The sequence below is a fragment of the Bombus bifarius genome, unplaced genomic scaffold, assembly GCF_011952205.1.
Source record: "Bombus bifarius isolate JDL3187 unplaced genomic scaffold, Bbif_JDL3187 scf7180000009243, whole genome shotgun sequence".
Lineage (NCBI taxonomy): Eukaryota > Metazoa > Arthropoda > Insecta > Hymenoptera > Apidae > Bombus > Bombus bifarius.
The window spans coordinates 5078341-5103042 of record NW_022884989.1 but is presented as its reverse complement, the minus strand read 5'-3'; the positions used below and the strand labels follow the sequence as shown (position 1 = coordinate 5103042).

At 36.9% G+C, this 24702-nt stretch overlaps 2 protein-coding genes across 6 annotated transcripts in view; both read right to left on the bottom strand.

Moving 5' to 3' along the window:
* LOC117214700 (xaa-Pro aminopeptidase 1-like) overlaps nucleotides 1-14422 on the bottom strand; it is a 46111-nt gene extending 31689 nt beyond the window's left edge. For 2 of the 4 annotated variants that reach the window (XM_033460941.1, XM_033460944.1), the window contains exon 1: nucleotides 12621-13306. In XM_033460941.1, the coding sequence (XP_033316832.1) occupies nucleotides 12621-12666 (46 nt within the window). In that variant the 5' untranslated portion in view covers nucleotides 12667-13306. Of the gene's footprint in view, nucleotides 1-12620; nucleotides 13307-13914 lie in introns of those variants that run through there. The other 2 variants (XM_033460942.1, XM_033460943.1) reach the window with 2 other exon arrangements.
* Nucleotides 14423-16317: 1895 nt separating this feature from the next.
* Nucleotides 16318-24702, bottom strand: part of LOC117214648 (mannosyl-oligosaccharide 1,2-alpha-mannosidase IA) — a 222238-nt gene continuing 213853 nt past the window's right edge. For both annotated transcript variants that reach the window (XM_033460850.1, XM_033460852.1), the window contains one exon: nucleotides 16318-23565. In XM_033460850.1, the coding sequence (XP_033316741.1) occupies nucleotides 23443-23565 (123 nt within the window). In that variant the 3' untranslated portion in view covers nucleotides 16318-23442. The remainder of the gene's footprint in view (nucleotides 23566-24702) is intronic.

Below are 24702 nucleotides of genomic sequence, written 5' to 3'. Positions count from 1 at the left end.
AATAAATATCAATCGTTAGAAAAATAAATTACACGTATATTATACTTTCTCTAAGTTACTGATTAATTCCAATAAGTGAGAAATTAGAGGAGCAATTCCATTTAAGTTTTGACTTTTGTAACTTTTAACTAGCCATTTAACTTTTGAATTAATTTTCCAATTTGTTGACCTTGCAACGATGACGCCTCTTATTCCTAATTTACACGACTATTTGGTATTTTTACCATAGCATAGCGTACATGATGTAATACTCCTACTTACACCAAATACTTCTTTCGTTTCTACTATCTTCCAACCTACTTTCTTCAAAAATATTTTATTCCAAAAATAATAAAGAAAATCAATTTTCACGATACACGATACCCTCATTTACTAAAACATCCTCCAATCTTTAATTCACTTCACATTCTACGTATGTGTTACTTTCTAAACTTCGGAAATCTCTCCACCTCGTTCCCAACTTGTAACGCCAAGACCGATAATTTTTCCAACTCTCGAATTTCCAATCTGCCTTCAAAACTTGTCTTTCGACTTTCCCTCAAACTCTGCTCTCGGAATATTTCTCATCCTTTTTCCTATCCATTCTTCACGCACGAGCGGCGCACAGGTCGTTAAAAAATCACGACTCGGATGGCTTAACACGGGATTACAGCTGGTCGAAGAGAGCTCATCGGGTACATGGCAAGGGATGAAGCTATAAGGATGGGGTGGGTAATCGATCAGGGCCGCGCACTCGATATTCCATCGCTTTGATATTCGATTTGCAGGCGATTCTATCGGAACATCGACGTAGACGGAACGCAACAGTATCGTTCCGCGATAACCATAAACAGAGTCAGCCAACGTTTATTGGATTTCGAGGTGGCGGCGTATCGGAAAGAGAAAGCCGATATTGACGATGAAAGTGTGACCGAGAGAAAGAGGTCCTGCGAACCTCTGTGACTCTATGACAGCCTGTTACGTCAGCAGGCCTCTTTTCCGATAATTTGCCCCTCATTAACGTAAAAGTAACGCACACGCAGTTGGAGGGGATGACGTTTTGGATTTTACGGCTTTAAAACGTCTACGTTCTGCCTCCTTTCGATGGCTGCGGCCCTGCTCACCGTTTGCTCTTATTTTCCGATACCACAATCCACCCTCTCTTTTTATCCATTCTTTATCGCTCTACGTCTGTGTCGGTTTCCTTCCTGTCCCGTCATTTTGTTTTTTCGCATTTCGTAGCGATTTACCGATGTTATCGATAAGTATAAGTAAGGAGATCCGAAAGCGCATAATCGTAGAAAGTACGTATGATATAGAGAAATACATCGAATATCGAAAGTACGAAGTATTAGAGTGGTTTTTGTAATGCTTATCAGTAGATAAAACAATTTTCTATCGAAGATCTGCTTCTTTAATTATATTTTTAAGAATATAAATTTGCACAAAAGTGCGCAAGGTCTATCGACAAGCACAGCGGCAGTGTATCAAGCTTCTATAGCGTTGGTCAATGATATTATTAATGAGAGCGATAGAATTTTAAGATCGATTCGAGAATCTTTAACGTTTTAAATCTCGTTGAGAAAAAATGGATCGAAAGTTTCTTGGTATCGATGCATCTACGATTTCCACAATGTTCAATATTTACGACGAAATCGAGCGGGTTTAATATTTCGTATTGTATGTTTATCGCCACTGTAGCAAATTACGCGGCAAATGAAGATACATTAGATGACAGTCATGTGAAACAGTGGCAAATTACCTCGAATTGAAGCAGTGTCTTTTAAACGCTCGAAATATTCCCTCGCAGTAGAAATTCCGTTTTGACGTAACGTCGTCTACTTTCGGATATTCGGACGTAAAAATACGTGGCGCTATTTCTGCCGGATAATTGTCTTTCGACAGCCTGTCTGGTGATCTAAATCGTATCGTTCTAAATCTTGCGCAAAGATTCGCCTTCAATTTCAACGACAAACAAAGAAAAATAAATAAAGAGATATCGATGGACGTTGGTAGAATTTCACTTTCTTCGTTTTGATCGTCTCATTGAACATTACAAGGGAGAAGAGTAAATTAGAAATCAATCGATGGTCGATCATTAATTTTACTAATTTTCTACTAATACGTTTCTTCTATACGGATGAATAAAAATTTTAATTTCTGAACGATCTTATCCGAAATTTATAATGCATTTAGATACGTAACACGCGTATACTTCTGAGTTGAAGAGATTCGCATTTTCAAAGGAATTTCTGGTATGTTTATTATAGATAGTTGGCCAGCTTTCTAGTAGCTTTTGTAGTTAGGCTAACACTGTTCAACTATTCAAAGACTGAGCCGTTCACTGAACTATTTGCATGTAAACAGCTGTAGAACTAACAAATTTGTTATTTCATAGCCAGGAGCGTGTATAGAGTGGCCGATACGATGTATCATATTTGTAGATTTTAAATCGGTTTACGTACGAGAAGTTGCAACAGATTTGAAAATCGAACTTACAGGAAACGTTCGAGCTTCGATTAATGGGACTATTATATCGTTAGAGCAATCGTTTAGACTTAAATTGCTCTTGATGAGTATCTTCTAAGGTAATGTAATCTTTTAATCGTGTATTATTTAAGTACACGGTAGCAATTCTGCGATTACGTAAGCAATTTTGCATAAAGTCGTCCCGACGATTTAAATTGCTCGTTAAGTATTCGAAACAATTATACTATTTTATGGTTTGTTCAGACATCGAAGATATTTCAGAGTATTAACTCAGTCCTGAGTTATGGTCATGGTCACGCATGATGCGCTATGCATAAAACTCCTTTTATGCGTTTCGTGTGGAGGATGAAACGCGCGTGATATTACTCATAGGCTGACCTTTGTCAGTTCTTGGACGTTTATCGGTTGCATTTCCGCTATGAGAAAGCGCGACAGACGAGAAAATGCGCACAGTCACTGTGCTTGTTCCACCGGTTCGTTCGTTCCAAACGGTTTCTGTTATAGCACGGTGATCGATGCCAATGATTATGACACAGCTGTATGGCTACTGAATATCCCGCGTGAACTAGATCTACAATGTTGTGGAACGAGATCTGCGGTAAATTCGTATATAATTTAGAATTCAACGATCTTCGTATATTTTAGAATAATCGTAGAACTACGAAGCGGTCCGCTAACTTTATTTAACGTTATCCGCGGTAGCGTTCGCATAACAGAAATTTCGAACTTTCAATCGCAGATTTCATACTATGAAACTTTTAATTCTATAAATAAACGAAGTTTCCAAATAAATTTGAAATTTGAAATTTAAAGTTGGAGCGCTTGAAAATTTGAAATTTCTAAATTTCCGACTTCATAAGTCCAACTACCCGAATTCGATGTGTATTTTTAACTTCTTTGCACGTTCCTCAAAGAATTAGATATTACGGTACGAAGAAATGATTTCTCTAAGAATAAATCCGACGAATTTCAGTTTTAATAGAAAACACTAGGAGACACGTGGCTTTGGATCTCTTATTCGAGTTCCAAATTTATTCATCCACTTCGCAGAAGTTTATCTCGTTCTTTCTCTTAAACGGATTGCTTACTAAGTTTCCTTCGAAAACGATGAGACGAAATCTTCGTAAAAATAGTGGCGGATCGGTGAACGTTATGGTCAGAGATTACATTTGTAGAACACATGGCGGGTGTTATGTCACGAAAAGGAACGTCGAGTCAAGTGCATGTCTGACCCAAGGCGCCATAGGAATAACTTTGAAGCGTGCTCGCAAACTTCCGTTATTTATAGTACAACCTGACCAACTACATATCTTGGGTACGTTCACCGGCCAATCGAATCTGAATTCAACGTTTCGGTTTCGGCATAATGAATGTTATGTGCCGTTCATCCACCGTATCTCTACATTACTCGTATTTGCATCTACGCTTCGTTTTCCGCCGTTTGGCCGCATTATCTCACGCGTTCCGAATTTCACGGGGCAATTTCCAACAGATTTATTGGGTTATACATCGTGTTATTCAAGGTTCGCGAATGATACCTCGAATGAGAAGATTTTCGCGAATATTTGGATCCACGTGTAGTTTGATGTACGTATTTCTGGACAAACTCGTCATTTTTTATTGGACGCAGACGAATTAGAGAATTTTGAAAGAATTAATAATTGAATTATACTCTGGTTCATCGTTCGTGTTCTTAGGTGAAAGTTCATACGGATGATCACGAGTTATAATCATAATCGAAATTGTATAGTTGAACTTCATATAGTGGTGTGTTTTATTTTCTTCAATTTATTTTACAACGTGTTTAAACAAATTATTCAATCGAAATTTTACGATAATTTTAGTTTAGAACGTTAGAGGATGTTACGCGAATTTTCTCAGACTTTTTAATTTCGTGGTAAGCGTATCAAATATGAAAAACTCGCTGTTACAATTTAAAGTAAGTGTTGATAATCGATGCGATTTGGTATTTTGTAGATTTATTATCTTGTTAGGCATGGGCAAATAGAATTTTAATCGGATTGATAAACTGGAAAATTCCTATGAATGATCGAATGCAACAAGTATAATTAAAACTTTAAGACAATAATCTCATTCTACATGTAATTACATTATTTTTTCATACTAAGTATTTTAAGGTAGCAACCTCATGAACAATAGAAACTTTTACCTCCGTTCTACACATAAAACATTCAATTATTTTTTCATCTTACAAAAAAATACTATCGCTATAATTTCATACATCTGCAAACTCCGTTTCCGAATATTCCTTAGAAATTTATCTTCTGAAATCTTTGTTCCACGAAAGCCTGATCCAACCTAACATAATGTTGCGTCTTTTTTCCATCTCGTGCCGTTTAAGCAGGTAAGTGGATATCTCGTAGGTCGTTTCATTCTATCACGAAGATGAGTCTACGCGACATTTTTGGTGTTTCACGCGCGAAAGAATTCCGCCGTTGTATATTTAGAAATTTGCTTAGTCATTTAAATCCCGGGCTTACCTAAGTCTACTCGCAGTAACTTACACGTTTATAAGCGAATCGTGTGAACGTTTTCGCACATCGTGAGATATAAATTCTAGGCCGGTTGCACAGCGACGCGATGATAAATCAGACGATGAAAGATTTAGCCGGCAGCTTTATAAAATGGACTTAACAGGTAATGGGGCACAAATTCTCTGCTCGCATGACGCATAGCGCCGGGTATTAAGAGGCTCGTACACGAAACCAGGTGAATTATTCCATCTCATTTTGGGAGCTTATCTTATCGGTGGCCGCGCGAGGTGAAATGGACGTGAATCTGATAAATGAATCTCCAGTTCGTAGGCTCGTACGTTTCCAATTTATTAATGTGCACAGTAGATTCCGAATTGAAATCCTTCCTTTGAAGAAACTGGTACTTTCGTTGATTATTGCTTACTAGCTTAATAAATGTCGTTTCTTCACATTTAACTCTTTGCAGCTCTAGTAGGAGACAAAGTGTCCCTGCTTTCTTATTATTTATTAAGTACGTACATTTTTATTTATGTATATACATAATTATTTATTACGTATCGGCGAGTTATTGAAAAAATTCGAATTCCGCCTAATAATTAAACATCTAAATTAATTTTCTAAATTTTTCTAATCGTTTTATGTCATATAATTGGTCGTTTATAAACAAGTCAAATCTACTTTGTTATATCTTTTTTTTACGATACCATTTCTTGAAGTTTGATAGAATTAAAGTTCTAAAATATTATAAGTTTGACGTTAAAATGATAAAACATCGGACGGTTGCTTTGGTTTTTGTATTAGGTTGTTCAGAAGAGTCGAGATCGTTGTTATCTTGTCTGGTTTGGTAGATATTCTGCAAGTATCTACGTTTTATCTCTTTCGGAGCGCAATATGCAGAGACGGGAGTTTTCGACGATTTTCTTTTACGGACATAGACTTGATCAAACTGCCTCGAACTGCTTTTACGAAATTGGAATCAACAAACTTATACGATGGCGAAAGCAACGTATCGGTGTCTATTTTGTTGAGAAACTTCCAGTTTAAAATACCTACACCTATCGATACTTTCCACATCGGAAACGATATTCATCGTGCAACTCAACTACGTAAACTAATAGTAAGATCATTTATTTACGTAGATATATCTTTCTACAAATGATAATTTCATTCAACGAACATTTAGTATTTCGTAGCGTTTCTTCAACAATGTGACTGTTCTTCTATATTTTGCGTCGATTGGAAATATTCCAACACGAATATCGAATTTTAAGATGAGCGTACTGTTCAATGAATAAGTTGCGAGATTGAATTTCAAAGAATCTCGATTCTCCGTTTCTTGAGGAATAATAGAACGTCAAATATTTTCCAGCAATCTATTCGTCACGAAGTAGAAAGAAAATTGGCCAAATTTCCTCTGAATACCGTCGATCGAAAAAGTTGAGTCGTCGAATTGGGTGATAGTCCCTTTTTGAAGTTTGTAAGTTCGAAATTTCCATTATGAGTCATCTTTCATGTCGCTCTTCGATACACGACGAAGAGTGGCTTAAATTCGAATAAAACGCTATTTTCCCCCTTCAACCACCAAAGAATCTCCAAAGAATTATGTTAATACACGAAGATGCAAAGTGAATAGTAAAAAGGGGTTGTCGAGTTCAGTCGTACATTTCGTGAATCATCCCCAGTGCATCTGTTCGGTGATATATCCGAGCAACTGGTTTTTAAGGATTCTCGAAAACACGCGTGACGATGCGTGCAAATATAAATCAACAGCTTAATGGCGTTCCCCAGATTTTTGCAAAATCAACCCTCGCGAGATTCTTTCTCACGGCTGACTTGGTTCTTAAATTAGATGCGACGTAACTCCGCAGATTGTCGAATCTCCTATAAATTATTAACCCGTGGAAGAATCCAAGAATTTTTTCATCGTCATGCGAACCTCTCAGAGGTCGAACCGATTCGTTCCGCTTTTTGTAAATTTCGTAATTCCATCGTTTAATGATTCATCTTAGATTACAAGATTATTTGTGGTAAAAATACTTTGCCAGAACGAACCGTTATGGTTGCAGTGATCGATGGTTACTGTAATAAAACAGAATAAATGTTGGACCGAACAAAAGCCACGTGCTTCATGCTGCAGGTCGATCGTTAAATGGAACGCGAACTTCGTTTAAATAACAATTCTCAATTCCTTGACACGTTCATCTCCGAACTCGGACACAAAGTGGCAACTTAATCTCAAACTTCGCGTTTACACACGGTCAACTCTTCCTCACGAAAACTGGTATTTGATCGAGTAACTAAAAGTCCGTTAGGAGCGGAATAAATATCGAAATTTTACGAAGCAACTTAAATATCTTATTGCCAGCTGCAACTTTGTTCTCTGATATTTCCTTTTAACTAACAAGCTACGATTTAATTAACTTACGTGTTACAATTAATTAAAGATAGCGAAGAGCTTGCAGAGAATCCGTACATTTACTTAACTCGTAAAATCAAGTCGCTACAGATGTGCATACTTGACATTTTCTAATCGGAAATGACGTCGATGAATCGTTAAAATTAGACAGGTGAAAAGACAATGGACATCTGTGTTGCATCAGTCTGATCGCTTGTTCGACAAACCCGGAAGCGATAAAACAACAATATCGACGGAATTAAATGACGCGATCATAACAGATTATCTGAGCAACGTCATAAGTCAACTGGGGAGTACTGGGACCTTCTATCGCACTCAGACAGGATGTAACATTGAACTTAACTGGCTAATAACCTCCGGCTATATCCAATCTATAGACAAACTTTTGATCTTTTGATGCATCAGAGTTGCAACGTTGTATGACGGTGAATTATGCGAGAGACATTTCTATTAGTACATCGAATCTTTTATTCGCACGAGTGTCCAATGTTCGAAATAAAATTTATAAGCGTTAAAGTAAGCTTAATAATGTTTGCAGCAATCCACACGTAACCGTGCTATACGTTCGTTGGTATCTGCACGTGCAACAAAGTTGAAACGATGGATGAAAACCATTTAACACCTCGCTCACGTGTGTCACGTCTGTAGTTAAACACTTGTCGCGTTTTTCTCGTTAATAAAAAACGACGCGCGTGTGGGTACGCTAAGTATGACAGATGACGAGGGACCAGCTTCGTAACGATTTGCACGGGACATTTGCAGAAGCGACAAACGGTGCAATTTCGCAATGAAAGATGATCCGATCTGGTGGGTCCGATAGAACCTGGAATATACCCGGATTTTTCCGCGACGTTGTGCACCAGAGAATAATTATTACACGCTGCGTGTTATTTTAACGCTAGATATATCAAACTCATCAAAACGACACGCCACAAATTTTTTTCTTTTCAAATGATTAAAGTATACGAATAATTGTGGAAAAATTAGCAACACTTTTATCATAATTATACATGCACAGTATATATTCGCTAGTCGATAGTCGTAGTTCTAATCTGTTGATTGATCTGTCTGTCAGTTAAGAGCGACTCTTGGGCGAGGCAAAGCGATTACCATCCACGAAATGGTTTTATTACAAATCGTTTACTTTAATCGCGAGTATCTAATAAACTACAGAGATTTCCGTCGTTTCTTACTTGTAATAGAATCTTCCAGTAAGTGATTTAAAGGAAGCTTTAAAAATTCCAGTTCTAAAAACACAATGATTCTTATCAATTTATTTACACAATCCCACACATACGCGGGTATCATTCGCTTTTATGCGAGCACACAAATACGCGTGTAAAGAGATTCTCGAGCGTCGAGAAGCCGGAACAACTCTCTTGTTTAGTCAGTTTAATAAATCCTAGTTAATAGTAGCAGCGTTAACAGAAGTCGCGACGAAAGCCCGTTTTTTTCGTCGGGAAAATAGCGAACAGGCGGATTAGCGTTGGCCGGGCTCTCGTAAAACTCGATTTTCGCGCGAACAAACCGTCCATCCGGTGATCGGTTTATCCACCACCTCCCTTTATCCTTTTCCGGCATTTTTATTCTTTTTCCCCTCTATGTTTTTGCTTTTATGCCTGGCCAGCAACCGAGAGGATCGGTACTATCGTTTCCGTCGATCGTAAAGCTGTGATTTAACAAGCCACGAAAAAACTCGTCGACGTAAATTCATCGATAGTCTCGCGGCGAACGAGTAGCAAAACTGCATCGAGAGTCCTTCCGGGATCGGATTTTTATCTTTTTTATGCACGTGGAACTGTTCCAACGCGGCGACCAATTCCGCTTATATTTTTTTCTCTCATCTTTTTGTTTCGTATGCACCTCCTTTCTCTTTTTTATTTTCTGTTTTTTCTTTTTTTTTTTTTGGTTGAACTTCACGCCACTTGTGGCAATCGCAGCCGCGAATCGTTTAAACGGTGTTACTACATTTTTTCGAGAGTATTTATGTAGATATATGGGTACGCGCCATTCTTTTACCATCAGGTTGGAAAAATCGTCCTATTTTCTTCCTCTCTCTAATCTGTTTCGCACGATTAAAATCATTTTTTTCAGCCACTCGTCTGCAGCCTTATTTTTACCGACGTCGTCTGCACGCTTGATCGTTCAAGTCCACACAGTACCTTTTTCCTCAGCTTTTCGCGTTTTAAAAAATCCGCCAAAATTCTTCAATATCCTTGCAATACTTTTGCAAAATAATTCTAGAATACCATCCAATAGGTTTTATTTCCGTATGTTACGTTAATGCTTTTGAGCGAAGCGAGACTCAAGCAGAAATATGTGAAAAACGAAAAATTACTTAAAAATGTAACTTCATACAAAAATATAAATTCTGACGATTGTTGATTTACAATTTTTTGGTATATCACGTATCAAATTGTTTCGTTTAAAACGTACTCTAATGCGTAAGAAACAACGAGCCGAAACAATTTTACTCAGACGTACTAATTTTCCCTGATTTATCCCCTTCCACGATCTATCTATCTTTAACTTGACCCAGAAGCTTCTGAAAGTAAGAAAAATCGCGTATACCATAATCAAACACGTGTATAATCCATCAAGGTTGCAAAACGCGTTTATTTTCACACGTGTAACATCCGTTTTCCGTCGTCTGGCGTCCAGAAATCGCAATATCGCTTGCTCTACTCGGGTCTTACGTTACATCCTATCCGATTCAACGTCAATATTTGACAAAGAGAATTACATTTGTCCAATCGATGGATCTTAGGCTACAGTTTGCTGACGTTTATCATAGACGACGATATAGCATGATAACATGCACGTGGTTTGACCAGCGCGTGTCAGCTTTCGTTTTGTTTGCTCTTTCCACTAGTCGACGAAATTTACATTAGAAACACAGATAATTCAGTTGCTATCCTATTAAAAGTAAGATATTGATGTAGCGTTTAATTAAATCTTCTACATCCATGGTATTTGTACGAAATAGATTAACGTAGAATATTGAAACAACGTAGTACGATATTATCGTTGTTTCTACGAATTTGTATGTATTTTTCTCTGTAACTCGTAAAGTAAATTATCGTTGTTATTTAGGTAGAACATTCGATAGAAATTTCTCTCGTCGATGCAAAAAGTCAACATTTATAATTTACACGCTGTTCTCGTCCAAATGAGTTACCCTTAAAAAATTGTAATTGAAAGATGTATCTTCCAAGTGAAAAGCTTTTAATCTTTAATTCAAGCTTTCTGATTTCATTTTTACATATATGTATATTCATCTACGTATTATAACTAATATACTAATATAAAACGTACTAACAAAATAATAAAATTCTTAAGAATTCGATAGAAAATAGCATAAGACTTTACTTGCAACTATTCAGATATTTCTCTACCAACATCGTTATCAGCTGTTACAATGAAATCTTGTTAATTCGTCTTATTAGCGAATAGTCGACAGCATGATTTTCTTGCCGCGCAATCAAAAGATTACACGCGTTCATTAAGAAATTCTTAAGAGATACAACATTCTTAAAAAAGACTCGTTTTCTTAATTCCTTTCGCGAAATAGTTAAAAGCTCTGAGGAATATGATGTGAACGCGTCTTAACCTGATTTTACGTACGAACCACGTGTCTTTAATTAATCAGAAAGCTCCTGGTTGCGGTTTATCGACGAATGCAGACCCTTTCAACCGAAAGTTTGTCAACACGGTTGACATTTGTGGACTTTGCTAATACGCAAATATCACGAGAAATTTTCTTTAGCATTCGTTACATTTAGACGGCTGAAAGCACTTTTCAACCTTTTTCTTTTTCTTCTCTTCTTTCTTCGTGGCTCCTTCTGCTCCATAGAAAGAATATAAAATATTCTACGATTCTGTTCGTCCTTGGAAGTGTTTCCATCGTATTTCTAATTAAATGTTCCATTGTATAGTTCCTGTCATGTTCATGGCGCTGCTATTTTATTATTATTGGTCTCGAGAAACTAGCTTTCCGGGTGTGTTAAGTAGATTGTCGCTTATTTATGCGAGGTATTTCATACATTTCCTTGGTTCTATTAAAGTTGTAATGGAGAACGTGATGTTACTGTCGCGGAATGGCAAAGATTTTTACGTAATTGACCTTTGTTTTTTTTTTACATTGTTCAGAAACGAGACTAAAATAAGAAATTGCTTCCTACGTCTTTTTCTTTTGTTATATTTTATTTTATCAAATAATATATTTCAATCGATAATTAAATAATAATAATAATTTATTTAATATAGTTCAATTTTTATTCTACACTTTTAATTTTCGATATATTTTTGTCGTTAATCCTGCTTCGTTCTTTTAGTAATTTTTGAGTTAATTGAGTTAAATATGAAAACATTGTTATTATTATAAATGATGTTTCGTTTCAGTAGCACGTTAAAGTATTTTCCTGAAACGCTTTATTGATACTATCACATGCAGCGAGGAAGCAATAAAAATAACCAGAATGCGTAATTGTGATCAAATTGTTATTAAATAACTTGCATTTTCATCGAGGCCCCATTACATTTGTTTAAACATTCCACCGTATCGCTTCGATTAATCATATGAAGTCATCTATACTAAGAGTATTCTAAGAGTATAAGCACTTGTAGCCTTCGCTTCGATAATAAACTATCAACGCAGGCGTACAATTGCAGCTAACAATAAATATCGACTGTTTTTCTAGACGCTGCCTTCGTTAAAGCAGCTCTACACGACGTTCTTTTATTACAGTTTCATTTTAAATCGGAGAATTAGAACTATGTCTCGTTGAACTTTGCCTCGCCACCAATTTCTGAACGAACCATTTAGAAGCCGTTAATCAGCTTCATCAAATGAAAAGTGAAGAAAATGTTAAACAAGAAGTTTATAACAATCCATAACTTACCTAACGATACCTAATCTAATGCTTGTCAATTCACTAACGTTATTAATTGACGAATCATCGCGCAATTAATAAACTTCCTTTCTAAATAAATTACCACCTTTGTACCATTTTATATTGAAGGAAGCCAGATAAAATTTTCCACCTAATCTGACTAACGATTAGATAGAGAAATTTACAAGAAACGTAGTTGATCGATTCATCAATACCTTCGTATAATTATATCAATGAAAAAATCTAGCTCGGCTAGTGTCATGGAACAAAGAAGCTCGGACGATATGTTCAAGTGTCGTATTTTTATTTGTCGCGATAATCGATAGAAAAGGGGAGCGTGTTACTCACCGAGAGCGCAGAACAGGACCAGTATCCAATGTATCGGCGCCTTCATCGCGTCGATCGTTTTCGAAACACTGGGGCAGGAGGATAAAAGCCCGGCGGCGACTCGCGTCCGAGGCGAAATAAAAAGACGAACGTACGTTTACAAGTTCTGTTTTCGATTTGCGTCAAGCGTACGCTCTCACCTATATTTAGGCAGCACAGCAATAATAGCACCGACCACGTTGAGGAAGGGGGAAACTGGAGAAAAAAGAAAAACGCGAGCTGAGGAACGCGACGTTCCGGTTGCGGGATTCAAATCGCTGACAGTCTGCCGGCCAATCAGCACGGTTTCCCTTCCTCTTCCGGTACCGAACCATTCACAGAAATTCCTTCGAAAGCATTCGACACCTTTCGAATCTGTCTTGTTCGAACGACGCGTTTCTTGAAACTATGCGACGATCTTATTCGATCGAGAACGCTAGTTCGAAGTTTCGATTCTTATCTCGATTGCGCTGATTAACAAACTACGGATCTTAATGCGCTCACGTGGAAAATTTGACGAGGTAAACGTGTAGAGAACGCGCGTAATTGTGATGCAAGTCAGTTGCTACTTTTCACGAGATAGCGTTTCATGTTTGATATTATAAGAAGTTTTATGTTTTCACCCGCGTAATGAAAATTTATAAAAAGCAACGTAAATTAAAACGTAATATGGACGGGGAATAAAGTTATTTTAATTGACTACGAAACTAAAGGCAGACGATGATACTTGTAAGGATGCCTGGCTAAATTCAAATTTTCAAAACCTTGACTTACACACCAGAATGATTTTCAGCCAGACAAATGAAAAAGTATAGGAAATGTACAAAGTACTCGGTATTTGTCAGAAAAATTATCAGACGGAGTATTTGTTATTTTTCGTAAAAGTCAGAATTTGCATGGACATCCGTGGTCCGTTGACAACAACGCGATGTACGTACTTAATTTTGAAAGAAGACACACAGAATGCAAAGAAACGCTACACGTGGCGCGTTCGTTCACCAGCGACCGAGCAAATGCGATTAAAACCCTGACAGAATCGAACCAACCCTCCGATACCGGAGAACAATTCTGCTCCTCTTAGTTGAAAGGCGCGACACTTCGATTTAGCGGCTCGGAAGTACGATTTATCGGGAACTTCACAAAATTATTTAAATGACCGATTCGACGTATTTCTCCCTTCCTCGAAATTCCCCTTTGATTTTTATTTGCGTTTATCAATTCCAACGCAAGAGTGAACTACTTTAACTGAACTGAGACACTTTTAAAATATACGTACAGTATATGACACGCTATATATTCATGAAAATCTTTTATGCTAAATATCCGAAAACTTTCACGAATCACTGCGGTAGATTTTAACTAAAGAAGACGGAATTCGTCCTGTGTGTTAAAAACGGTCCAACCCAAACGAACGTCGCCACGCACTTGGAACTGTCGAGTTGTTGTTTGCCCGCGAACCTCGAACAGCCAATCCCCCTTGTCACGGGGAAACTTTGCTGTGAGACACTTCGTTATCCCAGGACGCGTAGAGTAGACACGGTGCACTTGCTCGAGGAGGAAGATCCACGAGGTTTCAACGTTTCTACGGGCGAGACATGTCTATGCACACGTTGGAGTTAATGTCTGGAGCGCTGTTTGAACGATGGAGAAACGAAAGGCAGGAGGGCGACTGGTTCACTCTCTAATCCTCTGTCCCGGTCGTCTCCTCCGTCCGCCTCCGCCTCTTCCTCCTCTGCCGCCTACTCCACTGACACCGACGTCGGTGTCGTCGTCGACGAACTCTTCCCCTTCTACGCGACCACTCGTCGTCTTCGCGTGTCGTCGAGGATTCACGATATTTTTGTATCCTCGTCGGAGAGGCGATCAACCGGAGGTTGTACGCGGAGGCGGGAACGGAAACCTTGTGCGTGGTGAAGTGGCTGAAATACGAACAAGTCGAACCCCCTTGTTACCCTTTAGGGTAAATGCCGAGTCCGTTACGCTGCATCGATGACGACCTTTGAACTTTTTTTACGCTTGTCTTCTTTCAAGACTGCTTTAGGTTAGGCTGGTTCAGGTGCGAGATGGAAGATTGCAACTATAGTTGAATTTGCAACACGATATATGAGCCGGGTTTGTGGCTCTGCGAGCAGGTTTTGTCTGTTTTATTGACAGTTAAGAGATTGTAATTTGCTGGAGTGTTCTACTTTAGGGTGAAATTTTGCAATTGATTATTGTTATAGATACGTTGCGAATTTTTACGCAAACTCATATTTTTAAGATTACTATTCGAGTAGAAATCTTTTTCAACGTCTAGATAGTATAATTTTCGATATTTTGTGTACTTTTGCATATTATGGTAACATCTCATACATTTCGTACGCATTTCGATTTCTTTTAAATTAACAAGGAATATAAAATCAATTTAATCAATGAGATACGATAGTCGATACAATCAATAGTAAGTAAAATGAAACTTACAGTGTATAGACATGTTAAATATTTTATCCATCCTACTTTTTAACATAGAGGTTGTGGAAGAGAGTTGTAAAGATTCGTTTAGCCATTTCTTCTTTCCTCGTCGTCATCTTGCGAAGTTGCGAAAAAATTGAGCTACTTATAGCATCGTGTTAAACAATTTTCTTAAACTTTTTCATATGTAAATTATATTCTATATGCCTTCCACGATAACGTTGCATTTATATAAATCCTATGCATTACTGCATTACGTATTATGTCGGTCTTTAATAGATTAATTTGCATTCCAGCTAATGGACGTATTTCGCTTAAGCGCTATCGAATTGAATTTGCTATGTTAGTGTACGTATCGTTCTCATTATTACTTCGATAATTATGCTAAAATAAAATAAGGCTCTTGATGTATTTTTAGTAAGCATAGAAATGAAATTTATATAAAATACACAAGTATGTTCATCGTTCCGCTTATAGCGTACGAAATATTTGAAAATATAACGTGGCTTCTAGCAATGTGTCCAATTCATGGCAACCTAATGTCGTATACGAATTTCGAATCGACTAACAATTAACCGAGCAACGTGTTTCGTACACGGGTCATTTCTGATTGGTTATTAACAGTAGCCGGCGGCATGACCATTAGGAGGATTCAGCCGGCCATCAAAGGGATTTGTTACTTCGATGTCGATGGACATTCTCCATCCCCCATGGACCTAATTAGCACATGAAGCAGCTGCGCCTGATTTGCATTATTGAACAATAATTCTACTTACCATCGAAATTCCCAATAGCTATTCCCTGATATATGCAGCTTATGTACAATATGTAATCATCCGACCTTGTCTCACGTTCGATTCTTTCGCCTGTATAAATTTTGTTAGATAATCGATTTTTCTCGTTTGCACCTGTTTCGTGACGTTAGTTAGGAATTTCGTACAAAAGAATGCACGTTGTCTTATCGATTGATATTTTAAAGAAGATCGAAGAATGTGACATATTTTATACGTGAATTAAAAAGAAAAAGACACACGAGGATTTACAGATAAAATAAAGAGGGTCAGAATTTCGATAGATACGTATAAGAATCTAACTTTGCCATCTTTGTTAAAAAATCTGAACGTAGAGATCTCGAGAATGAAAGTAAATTCGCATTTGAATCGAAATTGAAGTGAGAAGTTTAAAAAGATGTCGAAAGGTAAGGGAACGATTATTAACGAAATATAGATTAAAGTATTATCATCATTTATTTATTTCATTGATCATGACAAAGTAATAATCACATAAAGCTGTTAAAAGTAAAACCCCCGTATTATCACTAAATCGTGTATTGTATTTACAAGTATAATTATAGTTCGCGTCGAATGCTGGCGCGCGACGCGCTCATCGTTTTACATTTTATTCTATTGTTTTTTTTCCTCTCGTTAACCCATTCTCCTCTCTCCGTTCTTCGACCAACGATAAATATATAATATATATAATTTGTTTTCTTTTACACCATTTTATTTTTCCCCTTACCGGCGTCTGTCCGCTGTCGCTCTGCTTACAAAAATTAGGTAAGTAAAGCTAAGAAACTGTTTTCTATCTTTTCTTCGCTCTCTCTCTCTCTCTCTCTCTCTCTCTCGATTCTTTGACAAAAGCGCACGTAGAAATTGTCGCCCATTTTAATCTCATTATTTTTTTTCTTCACTCGCATAATCGCTTTCACACAATCTCTCTCTCTCTCTCTCTCGCTCTGTCTCTTTTTTTTTTGAACCCCTTTTTTCTCTGGCGTAAGAAACGATATTATTGGTACCCGAAACCCCGTGTAATGAAAATCCTTCAAATAAAATACTCTAGTTAACAATAAATTATTAAATATCTATTCACAAATATATGTATAGGCTAATTATCGTTTATTACTATCTTCACCACCGTCGAATCTATCCTCGTTCATCGTCGTCGCTATGTTAGATCAGCGACAATCTTTTCGTTACTATTATAAATAACAATTTGTTTTTTTTTCTTTACACAGGACAACGACCTAACGGTTTCCCTCTGTCGTTTTATTTCTTTGCTCGTGTAAGTATATAATATCAGCAGCAAAATAGAATTGTTTTATTCGATCGATTTGTTCCTACGGAAAGGGAGGAAAACGAAGATCGCTTGCTCGTCCAATTCCGAATGAGCTGGTTCCACGCGTTAGAAGACACTGAAGTTTTCTCGGTCTGTCCGTTGTTACCACGTCGTCGAAACGATTTTTCCTTGACAAATGAAATTTCGATGGTATTCGTTGTTCCTTCCTACATTGTCATAAATAATAACGACAAATATGTTCAAAGTAACACGATTCTTTAATAATTATATACATTTAAATTCGTAATAAATAATTACAAGTGTCTATTTCGGATGAAAATCGCAAACATCTTCTAAAAATATCTCTTTCTTCGTATTCGGATTGAACGAAGCTTCCCGACGAAAGCTTCCATTTCAAAACGAAACGAAGAATCGACGAATGAATTATTTTGAACAGATCGCTTCAAAACACGTCAGTAACAATGAACGTCCATGAACGAATGATAATCGTAACTGTGTCAAGGATCAATGAATCTCTTAGAAACACACAACGTACGAGAAATTACAATCGAAACACCTGCTCGTTTCATTTGTTTCTTTGTCAGTTCTCGTATTTAAGCATTTCGCTTCCACCTTGTACGAGAAACATACGCATGTGCTTCCGTATAGTTGAGTGTATACATTCTATATGGTGTCTTGCTTCTGTTCCAAGGATGAACGCTCGAAACAGTGAATTTCCGAGCGGCCATCCAAGCCCGAGGAACGAAAAAGGCAAGAGGCGTAAAGTATCATTATGTTATAATATATTAAGTAACTTTCTGGCCGTCTTAGTCATCGACTCGCTGATTGTTTGGAAAGCGGATGCGGGAAATTCCTCGAGATCGGTCCTCCATCAAGGACACGTATTTCTTCGATATTTCCTGTCCCTTCTGCTGCGTTTAATTGCGAAAAACGACAGTCGATACTTGGGAAAAAAGATTTGTTGATTCGATCGTTTGATATCCCACTCTTTTGTTGCGTTCTTTCTTTTCTTGTTATAAAAATACGTTCTATAGTTTCCCTTTCGACAATCGTTTTGTTAAACCGTATAAGAATATTCGCGTGATTCCTGAAAGAAGAGGACGAAAATCGCTCACATAATGTCGGTGGTTTGAGTCAGGCAGTGTTTTAAACTTCGAAGATCTTCGTACATCGAGTTGCAGAAGAGCTTCAGACATTCATAAGCGATGGTATAAATCTTCTTCGTCAGGAATCGATGATTTTCATTTTTGGTTTTGCAATTTCAAATGTCGTTTCCTTAATTCATATCTGTCTCAAATTCTCGAAATCCGAAGTTTCGTCATGCGTTATCAATTAATCGTTGAGAAATAATTGTTCAAAATTTGATCATCCTAAAAAAGCTCCCTGTAAAAGATCCACCTATTAATCTTTATGAAATACTACGACGGTCTAGGTTTTTGTACTTTCGAAGTATTTGGTTAATTTAGAAACCTACAAAAATTACGAAAACCAAGGGATTTTTCTAAAAAGATATCACGGTAATCTATTTCTTATACCTTTAAATAACCAACATACTTTAATTCTTATTGTCGCCGATTAAAATCTCTGAAACTTATAAATCTACAAAAATGACGAAAAGGAACAAAACTAATTTTTACATTTCGTAAAGTTATCTTTATCTTTCCAAGAACGCTGCTCGTTATTCGTAATGGAACGCAGCTTCGCAATATGGGAACGCATCCGACTCGAACCCGAAACGCGTCTTGACAACTCGAATTTACAATATCTCTCGCGTACCTCCACTCTCACGCACACATATCCTCTCTCTCTCTCTTTTCTTGCGCACGTTCGTTGCAAAGCCTATACAATTACACATCCAGTAACCTCTATATAACTCTGTTTCTACGCCTCGTACCTCCTATAGAATATGACTTTCTTTTTTTACTTTTCTCTTTTGAAATCTTTTCATCTATATACACGCTAGTTTATCGGTTGCTACATCGTTTACTAAACTACCACGCGCGACTGATTTCGCGCGTCGCTTTTACGCTTTTCCCCTTTCGTTGAAAATCGCGCGCGACTCATCCTTCTGTCGATCGTTTAACCCTCTGACAACGAAGGCTGAATCAATTCCGTCTCACGTACGTGTTTCACGTTTGTCTCTTTCTAAATTACGATTACGCGAAGCTGCCAGTTAAGTTAGCTTGACCAACTCTAGTTTTTCCGAATTTCTTTTTTATTGTACAACGCAGAAGCGTAAGGGTAGCAGTTCGATTTTTAGGAAACGAATAGGAGACTCCGGTAAGTTTATTTATCGCAATGGAGTGACATGGTTGATAGCGAATTTGAAGATAAAAATAAAAAAGAACAACGTTTGTGATATCAATTTTTTCTAATTTACAATTTATAGAGACGATCGATGTGGACTCGATGATTATTCTGTCCTGCTTGATCAAAATCTCCCATCTGCTATTTAAAACCTAGAAAAGCTCGAACTATATCATTCTCTTCGATCAATTTGAAATATTTAGTCATCGTATCGCTACAGCCTGTATAACGTAACTTTACACGCAAGGTAAGAAACACGGGTAAAAGTTTCAAATACTTTAGCGTATCTTGAAAAATGAAAAAGTGCTACGTGGGATATTTTGACTGAAAGCGACAGTATTATTCTAAGTTTTTGAAGGTTTGACGGTTTTACTTTTTAAGTAAATTCGATTGTCATAGACGAGTGGAGAAGCTACATTTATCGAAGTTTCAGTAGAATAAAATATTCGACAATCGCGTCGACAATGATCCAGTCTTCTCTGCATAGGGTCAATGATGGATACGACGTAGGAATTTGGCTCGCGATTTTTGATTTATTTAACACACACAAGGAAAAAATATGAGTCTCGTGAGGTTACGTTTGCACCGGAAACTACTGATCAGGGGCTGCACGTTGATTCCGGCAGCTCGATGGCCGAAAGCCTTCCACGAGACGAACATTCGATGGATGATGCTGTCGAACGCGAGAATCGATGCAACGGTGATCGCTAGACTGCGGATGTTTACGTGCTTCGGGGAAATTCAATGGTGCAAAAATGCACGCAACGCGGAAAAATATAAAAAATATCCGAGACATAACTCGAATTTTTATTTTAATCCCGCAATTCGAAGAACGTGTACCACATTTGTTTCTCAATCGCGTTTAATGTACAGTAACAACGCAGAAGCTTTCGATTTTCGATTAAAGATAATATTAAGTGGGTGAATCAAATATTGTCTTTCGTTTCTTTGCGTTCATAAAAATACGAATCTGTGTAAACATCTCCAGTCCAGTGGTTTTGAATTTTTCTATTGTACAAAGTTGAGAAGTTGTCTATGCAAAGGACGCAAGAACGAAAGATGGTGATCGTGTTCTATATCGTGATAATTGACGATTCGATTAGGATTCTCTATCGTTAAAAAATCTCTGAAGTTTGGACAAATATGAAAGAATCGTTGCTAATGCGCGTCTTTCATGTTTGAATTTTACATCGAAGATTTTGTTGAAAACGGTAGAAAATTCCTGCTGGTTTATCAAGAAGAAAGAAAAATCGAATCTTTTGCCAGCCAATTTCTCATCTTTGCATAATATTAATAATAATTATATTTCGTTGTCCGAAGGGCAACCCTCTAGTTGATGTTCATCGTGATGAAGATTGTACTGGGGGATGGTTTTTGATTTTTTCAGGCAATATAACTTGTCAAAGAAACGAAAACTGATTGTTTCGTTAAATGGATGGATGGTTTAAATTTCGTATTTTGAAGATTGCTCTTTTTCTAATTTCCTTGATGGATAATTGACTTTTTTGAGAACCGTTCGTTGGATCGATGAAAGAATTCACATCGAATATATATTTCCTTACTAAGATAGAAGTAGAATCTTAAGATAAATTTTAAAATCAATAGCGTTAAAATATTTAGATACTTATTAAAATAATCTATTAGTGCTTTGTTAATATTCTAGATGTGTTTTATGATAAATCTACTAATTCATTGAATTTTTCGTATTTTACGGAAATAATTTGCAGCACTTAAGAAATTTTTCGTAAGGAATCTTAGCGATGGTAAAAATAATAGGAAGATATCAAACGTATAAATATGTAAAATACGTGAAATAAACCAAGCCTGTTCTTCCATTAATACCATTGTAATTCGCACAAGTAGCCGACGCTTTTGCTCTTGTGCTTCACATCGCCGTTAAACACGCTCGAAAATCGTAAAATCTTTCCTTACGTTTCCTCGTACGCTTATTCCTTTTCCATATTACGCCCATAAAGATTCAAACTACGAATTCCATAGAAAAGTTTCGGCTGAAACTTCTTCGAAATTTTCTCCAGCCAGTTACATGGAAGCACTTGGCGATTCGCCTTAAAATTCAGCCGAACGCGACGCAGAAACAAAAGGATATGTAAGGAACTTTTAAACGTAACCCATTTATGCTCCAGCTTCTGTAAACTCTGCACTCGTATTTCTAAGGAGATTTCCAAATTTCAATAACTGCGTTATTTCAAGCAATGAAACTCCGGTATTCCAATAAAATATTCTTTTCAAGCATAAATGGATTCACACGGTATAAAATGTAAAAATACTAATGTCGTCTTTTGATTTTATTTCATGTTTTCATGAATTATGACAACAGTTTGTTTAAAGAGAAACGAGAGTTACCCTTCGTTCGTAATTCAATATATTAAAATTTCTAAACAAAGACAAATAGCGATTTATTAATAATTCCGTGCACTTTGATTTCTATAAAACACTCGCGTAGCCGGTTAAAAATTAAAACGAAATCGTCGCATCAAATACGTAGCGCGACCGGATCGAACGAATTTCCATCGGCGCTTTCTGCCACCGAGACGATCGAGGCGCAGTGTGTCGTTTATTCAAAAAGTAGAAAAAGATAGAAAAAGCCGCGAAGAAGGTCTCGTGTTGGTGAAGTCTGAAAAGTAGCGAGATCGATCAGCGATCGATATAATTGTTAATTAAAATAAGAATAACTTATAGATCCACTGATCGATCTTCTTGGAGGACTGGTGTCTTTTTCTTTCTTTTTTTTTTCAAACGTTCTTAACATAGGCATACGAAATTTTCTTGTTAAATAATTACCTATTTCGATCTAAATGCTTTCCCATAAAATACGAATTCCCAAACCAATTACATCGACTAATTATTTAGCAAATAATCATTTTCGTTATTTGTCAGAGAATTTTATAATTTTTCGCTTTTTTTTTTCTTTTTTTTTAATTTTTACCTCTCGGACGTTAGAGCGCCACGTTTTTAAAAAAGCTCGAACAGAAGGAAGAAGGAAAAGAGAAACACCGATTGAACAGTTTCGCCATAATCACCAAGAGATCCGACTGGAACGTTCGGTATTCGGATCTTCCTTGAAATAGGTTCGATTGCCTAGACCATTTTTATGTCGCAGGCGAAAAAAGAAAATGGGTCAAGCATTCAGGCAAACGATTAAATTTTCATTCTAGTTTCTGCCTCTCTCACACGCATACACGCATTCTTTCTCTATTTCAAATTGTCTCTTTCGCTCAAGCATACGTCTCCCTTATTCTCTCGTCTCTCGCTTCTTTCACTCTCTCTTTCTCGCACCATCTATTATATAGTTTTGTTCACACATTCCTTCTTTTTTTCGCTATTTACAAACGTACTCTGTGTGTATGTGTGTGTGTGTGTCTCCGTGTAATTCTTCATCTGTATAGTTTGTCGCTTAAATAACGTTCGTTATCATCTTCTCCACGTTCTCCCTGTCCCCTATTATATCTCGTTTTACCTAAAATAATTATTTTTAATTGTATTCACCGCGGCGACACGTGGCTTTTGCGAGCTGAATATCCACGTCGTCGTCTCGCCTCTCCAGTCTCTCTCCATTTTCCTATTATTTTCACTGTTCATCGATCTGTCTATAATTTTTCACAGGTAATAACGCGTTCCTTGATTTGTTCCTTTTTCCCTTTCTTTTCTCTTTTCCTTTTCTTTTTTTTTTCTTTCTTTTTTTACCTTCTAAATCCAGAAACTTGTTCACTGTTCTATTTTTCCTCGTATTTTCTTATCGCGTACACTGTTGAATTTTTGCGTTGCTTTTTCTTCTCTTTCTTGTTTCTTGTAGTTCCGAGTTATTCCCTCTTCTTGTTCATCTCTCACGTTGTCGCTCTCTCCCTTCCTGGTGCACAGCGGACGACTTCCGATTGTTTCGAGCTGTTAGAACGATCTTGCTGTGTCGTCGGTGTGCCGTTTTCTTCCAGGTGTGAGAGTTTCCTTTGAATTATAAAGAGGGAGACGCCCGGTACAGGGGGTTGCCCCTGATGGGAAGCACGTGAGCCTCGGAGTTGAACACCCAGTCGTTCAGATTTATGAGATCATCGTCGCTGAACAGCAGGTAGAGGTACTGAAATAGACAAGAACGTACACTTAACGATTATATCCTGCTGGCTTGTGCATGTATTTATTATTAGCTATTACCAAGTATTGGACTACAGATTTTTATATTTAATATTTATGCATAATTGCGAGTTTAGAAAGTTTGCATGTTAGGTATATTCGCGAAAAATCTGTATGTATGAAAAATGTAAAAAAGTACAGAATGCATATAACGTGGAAAAGTATACCAAGTATCCAAAGTGAAGTACACGTTATAACATTTAGTGGGTGAAATGAATCTCTGTTTAACTTCCATTTACCTGTGTTCATGGAAACGTAAATTTGTATAAAAATCCGTAATCTAATTATTTCGTTTTGTACGTAACGCGGCGCGCTAATTGTCTAAAAGTTAACCGTTAGACTTTCAGTAATGACTAGATGCAACTGTTGAGTTTTTGTTCTCGCGTGTTTAAATAAGAAGGCTTAGAAAGGCAAGCAAAGTAAGATAAATAGTATTGGTTAAATATATCTTCGATAAAAACGAGGGAATAGCCATATTTTAGCAGCAGCGAATGCGTTAGTTTGCTTTTAGATTTTTAATTTGACCATTCTCTTTGATACGATCGTTAAAAGAATCAAGTTATTAATTTTAATATTTGATAATTAATCAGCTGTTATATGTTTATAAATGCTGGTACATTTTTTCTCTTATTATTTTTTAGGCTTGTATTATACGTAATTTCATATAATTTAATAGTACATGTAAAACACTAACGAACGATTAAGAGATATATGGATCGTAACCATTGAGGCTTTAATAGCACTCGGATGCTCTTTCTCGAGACTCAATCGAGGAGTATCGTTTATTGCAGATATTAATCCTATTTCTCTGTCTAGCTTCTAACATTCCCTCCACGTAGAAAATAAAACTAGTACGCGCCTAGAATAATTTATCATTGACTTCGTTAATGTAATTTACAATTCATAGTTTTAGAAAACTGTATACTAAACTAATAACGATTTTACTCGTTTTCCAGAAATAATCTTTACACACCAGTGTCAGTTAGTATAAATGTTAATGATAATCTCAGATTTCTATTCATCTACGCTCTATGGTTATAATTTACAATTATAAAGTATTTAAAACGCGTCGCTTTGAAATAAC